Source organism: Meleagris gallopavo, chromosome 3, assembly GCF_905368555.1.
Source record: "Meleagris gallopavo chromosome 3, MGAL_WU_HG_1.1, whole genome shotgun sequence".
Classification (NCBI taxonomy): Eukaryota; Metazoa; Chordata; class Aves; order Galliformes; family Phasianidae; genus Meleagris; species Meleagris gallopavo.
The window spans coordinates 9,496,536-9,509,188 of record NC_139406.1 but is presented as its reverse complement, the minus strand read 5'-3'; the positions used below and the strand labels follow the sequence as shown (position 1 = coordinate 9,509,188).

At 44.1% G+C, this 12,653-nt stretch overlaps 1 protein-coding gene and 1 long non-coding RNA gene across 2 annotated transcripts; one reads left to right on the top strand and one right to left on the bottom strand.

Annotated features, from left to right (window-relative positions):
• Positions 1-4,864: 4,864 nt before the first annotated feature.
• Positions 4,865-7,644, bottom strand: LOC146544592 (uncharacterized). The gene is made up of 2 exons (XR_014882290.1): positions 6,798-7,644; positions 4,865-6,684 (listed from the first exon to the last, which is right to left on the bottom strand). It is a non-coding gene; the product is annotated as an uncharacterized LOC146544592 (long non-coding RNA).
• Positions 6,055-11,099, top strand: EDN1 (endothelin 1). The gene is made up of 5 exons (XM_085220197.1): positions 6,055-6,430; positions 6,514-6,667; positions 7,638-7,796; positions 8,068-8,175; positions 9,826-11,099. The coding sequence occupies exons 1-5, from the start codon at positions 6,367-6,369 to the stop codon at positions 9,962-9,964; spliced, it is 624 nt and encodes a 207-aa protein (XP_085076323.1). The 5' UTR covers positions 6,055-6,366; the 3' UTR covers positions 9,965-11,099.
• The last annotated feature ends 1,554 nt before the right edge of the window (positions 11,100-12,653 follow it).

The following is a 12,653-nucleotide window of genomic DNA, read 5'->3' as shown; positions in this document are numbered from 1 at the left end:
CAAAGCAGTGGAATTGGCAAGGCTGCTCACCTAACTCCGCTCAAAATGGAGGTGTAAAAACAGCCCCAGAGGGGCTGCAGCAAGAGGGCTGCACTGTAAAGGAAGTTCAACATCATTCTTGGAACAATACATTTGCTAATTGCCTTAATTTCAGCAAGGCTTTTAGACACAAAGGAAAGGGTAGAGCCAGCTAGATCTCAAAATTCTTCTAAGTTGAGTCTTTGGAGACAGTCCCATGCAAAGGTGGAGCAAAGCTACATAATAGGTGGAAAAACACCCGGCATGTGAAAAGAACCATAAAAAGTCAATTTAACTTGTGGATCCAAACAAGTGTCTTTGAGTGAGATGCATGAAATGAAGATCTTGCAAATACTTCTTAAGCAAAGCCACATAAAATCCAAGAGACGTAAAATTGAAAGAGCTAAAAACTGAGTTGTCTACTGGAGAAGGTAGGATACAGGTTTGGGGAGCTTGGTTCATTTCTCCACCCTTCCAGTGATTTATTGAGGGATCACGGACAGGTCACTGACTCAGACTCACCCCCAGCTAACTCTAGACCTTTTAAGGATGATGCCTAAATTTAGGACATCAGCATCTTAGGCCTCTTTCTACCATCAGAGGAAAGCCATTAGTTTTCTAGAGGGCAATTGAGGTGAGCTGAGGTATTCATCTACTTCAGAAACTGTAGCAGAATACCTGTTGTTAGGCTGAGTGCTGATCTCCTTGTTTTAAAACCCAGCTCTGAATATGGGGATGAATTCTTTAACTAGAATATATTGAAGACCCTGAAACTCTCTGATGAAGATGATCCATCGGTTAGTTGTGCACTGTTGTTAGTGTTTTGCTTAGGAAGATTTTCCAAATTGATGCTTTCTTTTTTACTTCCTCACAAGCCAAACGTGCCAAGACATAAGTAAATAAACGTTAAAAAGCACATTTTCTTCTAACCATTATTTGCAAATAAGTACTCTGTCATATGTTGCTGCATTCACAGAAGAGGTTGTATATAGAACCAGATCTGGTTTTGTACAAATGACAATTTCTGTTATTTTCCTTTACTTCACTAAGTCCTTATGTTGCAGTCTTTGAACAAGTCTCTTGTATTTACTGATGACAGTCTTTACTGCAGTTAAATCCCTGCTTGCGTGCCCATTTTTAAGAGGCTGATTATCAAAACATTTTTGGCATCTTTTCACAATTCTAGAAGACAAAAGTCATACTGCTGCTATTTTGACTTGCGATGGACCTCCAGACTATGTAGAAATTCATCTCTTTTTGTCACAAAACTCCTGCTATTATACTTGCTGCTCCTGCCCAAGAGCAAATGCATTCTGTAGAGGACCTCCTACAGTTTGCTGGGACAGGGGACAGCCCAGCACCTTCCATACCCACAGCTCACTTCAGTGGCAAGTGGACATACTTCTTCTCATGACATCCAGAGGCAGGTGGCTAAAGTAGGGGGGAAGTCCCTGTTAACTCTCACCTAAAAGAATCCTTTTTCCTTACTGTCTAAAACTTGGCCTGGCTTCCAGTGACACATTTCCCTGACACTTCCAGTTCTTTGTTGTGGAAATTACAGGCAGGAGGAAGGTTTCACAATGGTGTCTCTGACACCTGAGTCTTTGTAAACCATCCTTTTTGTGTTTCTACTAACAGCAATTTAAGCCCTGGGAGAAACTGTGACCTTTGCTCAGTAAAGTTGATTTTCTCCTTTATTTGAGCTCTGTGCCATTTTGATTTCTGCTATGACCATGTTTTGGCTGCTTGCTTTCTTTTACAGCACTTTACAATAATTATAACTGTTGTAATTAAATTTATCAAGTCATTTCAAGCTCCTTCAGCAAGGAGGACCCGACCTCCTCTATGTTTAAATAAACATAAACATGGTGGGAAGCAAAACTTGGGCATCTCTGACAGCCTGTCCTCAGCCTCACCTTCACACTAGCTTGCCATAGTCTCACTCATTCTTGACCCAACTTTGCCATGGAGATGTAGCAAGTGATATCCAAAAGGTGTGCAAAACAGGGAAAAACCCATCACAGAAATGGCTTTTTCCTCCTCCTTATATGCTGGGGCTCTAACAGCATGAATCTAGTAACTAGTACGTCTGTCTCTTGTACTGACTCTTAGGATAAGAGAGGGTCCTGATGCATGTTTTAAACAGGGGGCTGCAGGTGCTGGGTTAGTAGCAGTGCTTTATGAAGTCCACAACCATAATGTGAGGTGGACATCTGCATCTTTTGAGAAACCCTGCTAATTGCAGATGAGGGGAAATGAGAAAAGTCGGTTGGTTGCTGTTCAGCTTGGAGAAGATCGACAGGGGATCTTATCACTGTTTATAAATATCTGAAGTGCAGCAGTCAAATAGATGAGGTCAGGCTCTTTTCATTAGTGTGTAGCAACAGGGCAAGGCACAAACTGGAACACAAGAAGTTCCATACTAATACAAGGAATACCTTTTTTATTGTGATTGACAGAGCACTGGAACAGGCTGTCCAGAGAGTTTGTGGAGTCTCCTTCTCTACAGATATTCAAGCCTGGATGCTTTCCTGTGCAACCTGCTGCAAGAAACCTGCTTTAGCTGAGGGTTGCACTCGATGAACTCCAGAGGTCCCTTCCAACCCCTGTGATTTGTGAGTCTGTGGCTCAGGGAAATTGCATGTCACTCTAACGGCCCCAAATAGCAGAAGTATCTGGTAAAGGGAATTAGAAACTTTGTAGGCTGGGTAGTGATAAATAAGGCCATTTCCCAGAAGGCTACATAAGTTAGCTATTTAATTTGCATGTTACCTTCCTCTTGTGTAAGATGAGACTGCTAAGAGGAAAAATACTGTGGGAGAGTCAGTCAGTGAAGTAAAGGGACAGCTAATGCAACTTTCACTTAATTGAGAATTGTGTTTCAAATCTGCAGAAAACAGCCTGTTGCTTCCCTTGTTCCCTGGACAGAAAGGCACAGTTTTACAATCTCTTTTTATTGTTTCACTGATAAGCAGGCATTTCAGATTTCTGACACTATGCAAAATGTCCTTCAGAAATTTCAGTCAGCGCCACGGCCTTTCCAGCTGGAACATTAGGCCAGATCCTGGCTGGCTAGCTAAGTTTTCACACCATTACAAAATGTCATATCTGTGCAAGTTACTTGCACTAGAAAGGGAAAAGGTAGCTTCCAAATGGGCAGTACTGCAAACACAGAGCAAATGTTCAGAGCTTTGGGGCAAACTGACTTGGCATGCACCAGAACAACCTGTTGAGCACAACTTTGTACTATTGTGTGTGACTCCGTGCTTCCATTTTGCAAACGCTGGCTGCTAGTTGAAATTCAGTCTTACTCTGCTTATTTTGTAAGATCCCTACTGTGACTCATATGGATTCCCACTGTAAATAGCTACAAAATTAGCAAATCTTCCTTTTTTGGCAAAACTTCCTAGAAATGTTTCTGTGTAGTACGCAGCTGGTACTTCCCTGCATTCAAGGAGGGCTCGGGGTTACCCCTTCCAGCGGTTACCCATCTCCTGACATGGTATTTTCCCTTCTGCACCACTGGCATGTGAATTTGTTTTTGCATTCCTCTGACGAGCAACAGGCTTGCTTGATTCCGGTTAGTCTTAGGACCTGAAAGCAGAGCAGAAATCGCTGCAAGAGAGGATGTGGAGCTCCGACAACAATAATATGTATGAATCCTTACCAAAAAAATGTTTGAAGATATTTTTGTTTTCTAAAAGATGGAAGGAAGGAAGGAAGGAAGGAAGGAAGGAAGGAAGGAAGGAAGGAAGGAAGGAAATAGAGAGAGAAAGAAAGAGAGAGAGAAAGAGAGTGAATGAGAGAGAGAGAAAGTGATGAGAGAGAGATAGAGAGAAAGAGAAAGAAAGTAGGAAAGAGAGAAGGAAGGAGAGAAGGAAAGAAAGAAGGAAAGAAAAAAAGAAAAAAGAGAAAGAAAGAAAGAAAGAAGGAAAGAAAGAAAGAAAGAAAGAAAGAAAGAAAGAAGAAGAAAGAAAGAAAGAGAAGAGAAAGAGAAAAAGAAAGAGAGAGAGAAAGAGAGAAGGAAAGAAGGAAAGAAGGAAAGAAAGAAAGAAAGAAAGAAAGAGAGAGAGAGAGAAAGAGAGAGAGAAAGAGAAAGAGAGAGAGAAAGAGAGAGAGAAAGAGAGAAGAAGGAAGGAAGAAGGAAGGAAGGAAGGAAGGAAGGAAGAAGGAAGAGAAGAAAGAAAGAAAGAAAGAAAGAAAGAAAGAAAGAAAGAAAGAAAGAAAGAAAGAAAGAAGAAGAGAGAGAGAGGAGAGAGAGAGAGAAGGAAAGAATGAAAGAAAGAGAGAGAAAGAGAGAAGGAAAGAAGGAAAGAAGGAAAGAAGGAAAGAAGAAAGAAGAAAGAAAGAAAGAAAGAAAGAAAGAAAGAAAGAAAGAAAGAAAGAAAGAAAGAAAGAAAGAAAGAAAGAAAGAAAGAAAGAAAGAAAGAAAGAACGAACCAACGAACCTTTGGATATCCCCAGGATATCATGTTTCTGCTTTGTTACTCAAAGGAAACGTGTGTCATTTTTAACACCTATCAAAATGCTTTCTAACAAGGCACTTTGACAAAGAAGCAATTATCTGACATTGACATGAGTCACTTTGGCTTTATGTGCACATCTTAGAGAGAGAAACCTCAGGGAAAAAATATTCTTAAATAAGAGCTGGCACGAAGCAGAGTTCCTAAGTGACAGGCCTGGAAAGGTTGTGTCTATTTTATACAGAAACGATCGCTATCTTTCAACCCACATAACTGCACTGCATTTTTTCTTTCTTAACACCAAGCAAACAGAACAAAGCAGAACAAAAACCCACCTGATTTCTTTCCTAACTTGCAAATATTGATAAAGTATATTGTACCAGTGGGCTAGGATTAGTTTTTATTTGTAGCTAGGTGACCTCTGCTGGTAGATTCTTATCATTACTGTAATAGTTCACACATTCAGGCACAGATAGAGTGATATCCCATGGGGTAAGCGCTGCTCTGTGTGGACAAGATGACACAGTGCATAAGCAGATACAATTCCAGCTCTGAAAAAACAGACTCCCACACTGGAAAGGTGTAAGCAACCATACAGCCTAGATTTCTCCACTCACAGAAGCTTTAGAGAGCAGTTTTTAGAGAGCCGCATACAAAAAGCTACAAGCGCTTCAGCTGAGGGTTAGCTAACATTTCAGTTTATTCAGCATCATGGTGGAATGGCGAGTATTGCTCAGAGGGCCCCAAAATTTCATCCCTGGAGGTTATGGCAAAGGGAAAGGTTTGTCTCCACTTGCGTTCCTTTCTTGTTCTCGACCCACGTGCCAACACTTCTGCTGGAGAAAGCTCAGCAGCAATGCAGGCTTTCTTCTGACTCAGCACTCTGCCGACGCTCTGTCCGCTACAATCCAGCAGCACAGAATAACACCATACCGAAAAAAAAAAACACAGGCATTCACCTGAGGTAAAACAATGCGACTCGCAGCTCGCAGCCTCGGTCTTTGTGATACCCAAGGTCACTCCTATTCTTGCAGCACAGTGCGAGGAAATACCACAAATACCGAGAGGGCCTTATCTGTTTATCAGAGGTGGAACTGGCACGCTCTCCGGGACTGCAGCTCCGCGCAGGAGCTCGAATTCATCCCAGCAGCTCCCCAGAGCCTGGGTTTGGAGCCCGCAAGGTGCTCGGCGTGCTCCACACGCGTGTGCGTTCACCGAAACATCGCACCGACGAGGCAGCGGGTACGAAGGTGTTGAAAAAGCCGCGTTCAGGCGGCGTGCACCAAGAATTCGCCCCTTCCTGACCCTGCTGTTAGGCGCCCACACCTCAGACAGTTCGATGCCACCGCCGGGCCCGACGTGCGTCCCGCGGGCACCTCCGCGCTGCAGCCCCGCTGCCGGCACCGCTGGGGCGGAGCGGCTCCCGCCCGCAGGTGCGAGGTGTGAGGCGCGAGGTGTGAGGCGCGAGGTGCGGGACGGCCGTTCTCCCTCTGCCGCTGCCCAGCCCGGTGCCCCCCTCACCCCTCCCCACCCCCCCGCCGCCCGCCGCCGGCGCTCTGAAGTTCGCAGGCGATTTCCTCCCCGGGCCGGCCTTATCTCGAGCCGCACGTTGCCGCGCGGTGACTAATAGCGGCACAACATTGTCTCGGGATAAAATAGCGCCGGGGCTGTTTACCCGCTCCATGGGGGTTCGCTATAAAAGGGAGCCGGGGACCGCCGCGCCAGCCAGACGCGCCGTGCCGCCCCGAGCCGCCGCCTGCCCCCGCGCCCCGCCGCCAGCGGGAGCCAGCGCCCAGCCGGCCACAGGAGAAGCCTCGTCCCTCCTCCCTCCCAGCTCCTCGGCTCTCTATTAAACCCGTCTCGCAACCTTCTCCCGCCGCCCGCTATGGATTGCAGCCGTCTGCTCCTCCCGCTGCTCGTCGCGCTGTGCCCGGCGCTGCTGCCGGCAGGTAGGTCCTTAACCTCGCACGGGGGGCCGGGTGCTGAGCCGGGTGCTGAGCCGGGTGCTGAGCTACTACCGCTCCCTCCGCAGCCCCCGGAGCAGAAGTGAGCGCCGCATCACCGCCGCCGCCGCCCCCCGCCGCCGCTTCGCATCGCCGCGCCCGGCGCTGCTCCTGTTCGTCGCTGCTGGACGAGGAGTGCGTGTACTTCTGCCACCTGGACATCATCTGGATCAACACCCCCGAGTGAGTGTGCCGCTGGGCTGGGGGAGAAGGAGGTGGTGGTGGTGGTGGGATGGGGGCTTGGGAATGCAACAGAAAGGGGAAAACAAAAAGGAAATTTCTACGCACAGGCTCTCCTGCTTCTTCACCCCACCTGCTGCTTTCCTGCTGAGTTCAGCAGCGAGCCGGTTCGCTAGGAGAACACAGAAGGGATCTGAGCACCCGGGCTGAGTGAAGCACTCCTCGTTGCCCTAATGCACCTGTGCTCCCCGGAGCTCTGGGTGCTGCTCTTAGAAGGTGTAGGATGCTCCTTACAGCCTACAGAGTGATTTTGCCAGCCTGCCTTTGCATGAGCATTTTGTCAGGCTGAAGGCGTGTTTGCACACGAGGTGGCCCCTCACCACCTCCTGCAGCGTCTTGCTGCAGAGCAGTGCACTCACAGCGTTCCGAGCTCTATCCTCTTCTGTCATCTCCAGCCTGGACGTGGCTCTGGGCAGCCTGGTCTGGTGGTTGGCAACCCTGTACATAGTAGGGGAGATGAAACTAGATGATCATTGTGGTCCTTTTCAACCCAGGCCATTCTACGATTCAATGATCTCCTCCCAAAAAACGGGGGAGCCAGAGCCTCTCTAATGCCGGCTTTGGAGATCTGCACAACCACTCTGAGCAGAGAGGATCTGTGTTTTTATTGCTTCTTTCAGCATTGGCTTGGTTACCAAAGTTCAAATAGATGAAGCTTTCTATCACACAGGGAGGGATAGCAGCCTTATGAAATCACAATTAGAAGGTCATTAGCTGTGCTAGTAGCCACTCTAATTACTATGTTGCAGGATCATCAGAAGTATTCGCACGGAAATTATGACCAACAAGGCATTCCCAATCCACAACCTTTACTCACACAATCAATCCCATTGATAAGATTGCCCGATATACCCTGCTATTCCAAATCCACAAAATTATTGGAGTGACTTTCATGTTGTCTCTTTGATCATAGGAAGACTGTTCCCTATGGTCTTGGAGGCCCCTCTCGGTCCAGAAGATCACTGAAGGATATAATGCCTGAGATGCTTTCTGGAGGCAGCAACAGATGCCGATGTGCCAGCCAGAGAGACAAGAAATGTCTGAACTTCTGCCAGATGGGAAAAGATCTCTGGTGCGTCTACTGTTGCTACTCTTTAAAAGGCGGCGTGCGAGAATAGGGCTGGACTGTGGTAGACTTACTCATTTTGGCACTTGCTGAGTGAATAATCTCCTCAGAGCCTTGCCTCCTACTTTGGCGCTCATGCTGCTATGATACACTCCATGGTTTGGCCCAGAAAGATTGCTTATTGCATGCCTTGAGGAGTGGTTGGTGAGACACCTCACCTTGTGGATTGCAGACTTGTTTTTTTGTTTTAACAGCAGCACCTTTTCCCTTTTAACAGGGCTCAGTCCACAGCAGAGAAAACCTCACGTCACCGCAACAAAGCTGGTGGTTGCGTTGGACCTAAATGCATGAACCAACAGTTTGTTGACAGCAGGAAAATAAAGAGGTGAGTTTTTTCTCATCCTGCTGTAGTTCCCCAGGACAGCACTATAGGGTGCATAGTTCTCTCCCATTTGGGTCAACACAGGCTTAGCTGTTGGTTGCAAATGGAGAGTTTTGTGGAAATCAGTGAGGATCTTTTCAGAGCTTTGTCCATGTGTTGGAGCCTTGGCTTGAAAAGACAAGAGTACCAAGCTCTGCTTGGTGTTATCCATCTGCTTAGAGAGAGCAAACTCATATTTAAGAAACTATAAAATAATTAAATTATGAAAGAAATAATAGAACTCGGTATTCTAGTATGTTTGGATGTTATCTCAATTACTTAAAAATATGTCCCAGCTATTCTACTATGAAATGGAGTCTGGTTGCCTTTTCGTAGATACTTTCCTCCATTCTGTTGGGTAAAGAAATTCTATCAGGATGTTCAACAGGACAAGGAGAAGTGGTGATAGGACAAGGGGGAATGATTTCAAACTAAAAGATGGGAGATTTAGATTGGGTGTAAGGGAAAAGATTTTCACACTAAAACTGGTGAGGTATAGGAACAGGTTATCCAGAGAGGTGGTGGATACCCCATCCCTGAAGACATTCAAGGTCAAAATGGACAGGACTCTGAGCAACCTGACGGAGCTGTAGGTGTCCCTGTTCATTGCGGGGGAGTTAGACTAGATGGCCTCTAAGAGTCCCTTGCAACTCAAACCATTCTATGATTCATTATATCTGTTGTTCTGGCTGATGTGGCTGGCTTCCTAGAATGCAGGAGGCAGTTTCTGCCTGTTGTGTCATTTACATTGTCTGATTAAATGTATGCAGCGTGAGTACAGGATTCTAGCAATGGAAAATGACAGCCAAAAGGTTGAGGAAAGATGAAAATTAAATGAATATTTGAACCCAACTTAGTATCTGAAACTAAGAGTGTATTTCAGGATTGCCCTTTGAGATCCATGCATTAAAAAGTTGAGTGGTGGTAGGTGGCAGTATCACTACACAGTGCAGTTCAGAGATGCACATATGCATCAGCTTTGGTACTTTTAGGAACCCCACGGAGGTTGGAAGTCAGTTTTGGAGCTGAGCATTGGTACAGCTATGTCACCTTTGGTGTTCAATCTTCAGCCCTAAGCCTGTGTGAAAGCACAGTGTATGCAAAAGCTCTTCCATATAAATGTAGACTCTCAAGTGCTTTGGAAAGGAAAGCAGGGTTTATGCTAGCAGGCAGCCTGATGGTTTTCAGTGATACTTGGGCTCTAGAGGTCTTAAATAATTTCTGGAAATGGGGCTTATGTCTTGAAAAATGCACTCATTCACTGGGACTGGGTCAGTTTTACCTACAAGAAATAAAACAGCTGAAAAGAGTAATACGGAAGACCTCTTGGTTGGATATGTGCTATTTAAAGGCATTTAAATTTAGATGAATGTTTTAAGTTCTTTTAACGTTTGAATTGAAATTCTGAATGACATATTATATTATATATATAATATATATATATAAATTGGTTTAAATTGGTATAATCATGACAGATGTATATCAGTCATTGGTTTCTGAGGGTCCTATGGCAAAAATTGAGACAGGTTTATTTCATCAGACTGCTGAATGTGTGCACACTGAAGATGCATCTTCATTACTGTAACAATAAGAATATATTTCTTATTTTTCCAGGCTGGAGGCTATTGGTAACAGTATCAAAGCTTCCTTCAGTATTGCAAAGCTGAAGGCCGAGCTCCAAAAAGGACGGAAGCTGAAACATAACAGGGCAAGCAAAAGGCAAAGCATCTGGAGAAGCCTGAAAATGTCCTAGTGGGAGGATCATCCTGTCTTTCTTCTTTACATTTGCTGTCAAAGCATCACCAAAACTCTTTGACTTTTAACATTCCACAATGGCAAAGGGCCTATCTGTCCAACTGTTGTGCAGCAGGACGAAACACTGAGGAAGTCCCGTATTTGGAGCTATAAAAGCCAAGGATTTCATCCTATTGGAATTCAGATGAATGGAGAGAAGGAAAATCCACATTAATACAGCTTAAAAGTCATCGTTCTGAAGAAACATTTGAATATTGCTACTGGAATGTTACCCATCAATTGGGCAGCTTTCAGGGTCTACTAAGAATTTTGCAAGGAAGACCTGACTGATGTACTTAGGGAGAACAGCAAGCAAGATCTGAATGGACAAATGTCAAAGTAAAAACTCTTATTTCTTGATTAAAATGCAAAAATGAAAGCCACAGTGCTACTCTTGTCAGGACTTACTGCATATATACATGTCTACCTCGCATACTGTTTATTGCACTCCTGCTAGAGTATTTTTATACCTTGTTATTGCCTTAACTAATCAGCTGCAACCCTTTGCCTTTTTTCAGAAGTCTAGTTTACTTGTACAACCAGAGTTATCTGAATGTGGGTTAGATGCTGTGCTTGTTCACATAGCCAAAGTCCTTTGCCTTTGGATACCAAAGGATCATTCAACAGATAATAAATGTTGGAAGGCGCTGCTAGGTTTCCCATAACAAGGATATCTGGCTAACAAGTTCTAATAATAGAGATTGTTGTGTCTTACACACCACCAAAACAGCACTGTTGTGAAGCTGTACCAGATACTGTTGTGAGATTCATTCAGTGCCTTGTTTGGTAGAAACACGTAGAGACAAAGGGTTGTTCTAAATTATGTCAAAAGGCTAATATTGGGTGAATGTTTATAGCAGTGAATTTGTTCACGTTGTTGAATTTGATGACAGGTTTGGTTTAATTTTATGTGCTTTTTTTTTTTTTTGTATTTATATTTACACAAGTACTTCATTATATTTACCATGTTGAATACACATTGAAGCAGGCCATATTGGTCTATGCGTGTTTTATGTATTTCTGTATGAAATTGGGAAATGCTTTATGCCTATCGAGGTAAATGTCTTCAGAAATAAATATTTTTAATTACTGTATTGGCTTGTTTTCAGTGTGCCCTGCTTTTTCTGTGCGCTGACATACGAAGCTGACTTGGGTGAACTCTGTGCTCATGAATGCCATTCTATCAGACAATCAGGCAATCTTCCACACAAAAACTTGCTGATGAATTTGAGTCGGCCAGATGAGTTCAAACTGCTCTTTATGTTACTAATGTTGTTTTTCATCCAATGCTGAATATACTGTACCTTTAAAATATTGCCAGTAAAGGTTGGATGTTAATCAGCTAGAGGAGAAAAATGCACGCAGTGGATGCTTTGTGGTCTATATTGGCCCCAGTAGGGTTATATTATTTATTACTATGCCATCTCCAAATTCTCAACCCATGCTACCAAAGCTGAAGATGGAGACCTCAATGGGTCCTGGCCCCAAACTAGGAAAGTGCTAGAGCAGGCATTGAACATTGCACATCTCTAGATGATTTGGGCTAATGTAGTTATAGCTGGAAAGATGCATAAAGCAAATCAATGGATGTAATAATCTCTGATTCTGTAGTGGGAGAGGAAAATAATAATAGTTCAAGTTTTTTAGATAAAATTTTATTTTTGAAGAAAACTTTTATGAGCAGATAAAATACAAGGCATGAGACAAAAACTGGCTACGTTGGCTGTTAAAAAATGCTAGTATTGTTCTAGATTTCTTTGTTGATATTCATTTGCTTGCAACTCACTCCGTATCTCAACACCAGAAGTCTATGTGCAGCCTCTGCTCTGTTTTCTTCATGCTATTCTGCTACTTTCTGTGTGATGATAAAAGCCGAGAGGTGGCAGTGTCGGCAGCCTGGCTCTGTGTTAAGTGCTGCTTGCTGTAGTTTGTGTTAACAAGCTGGACCAAAAAACAGAATTCAACAATCTGTCTCAGAGAATAAGCAAAAGGGAGCATCAGGCTCTTTATCTGAAGGCTGGCTCATGTACAAATACCACGATCCCTCCCAAAGCTTTGCTCCTTCTCAAAGTGAGTCCCGTGGCAGAAAGAGCTTCACAACCCCCAGTGAAAAAAAAAAAGAGAGGCATGGTATGTGCTGGGATTTCTGGCACTGAGGATGTGGCAGAGTAAAAGTACATTCTTATTTATAATAAATGATCTGAGTGAAAAAATATTCTACCTGAAGCCAATGGAAACATTGCTCTGATTGCGGAGGCAAGGCTGCAGAATTAGAGCTTTCATTCTTTTATCTAGAACTCATCTCAATTTTTCTCTCACGAAGTAAACCTTTCATGGATATGAACTGTCTGCCAGTAAATGAGAGTTTTCTCTAGTATGAGATGAGATCTGAGAAGGACAGGTGAGAGAAGACGGTTTTCCACAGTGGCCCTACCCTAATGGTCCCAAAATACACCTGAAATCACAACTCAGGTTAAGATCAAGGAATGGCCCAGTTCCTAAGCTGTTACCAAGTTGTATCTCTCATTTTTCATGGATTCATCATGATCATTGCTGAAATAGCAACAATCTGCATTGGAAAAGGCTATTTCTCCCTAATTTATGCTTGCTGTACTGATTTCATTCAACGCTATGTGCGTTTCTTACTT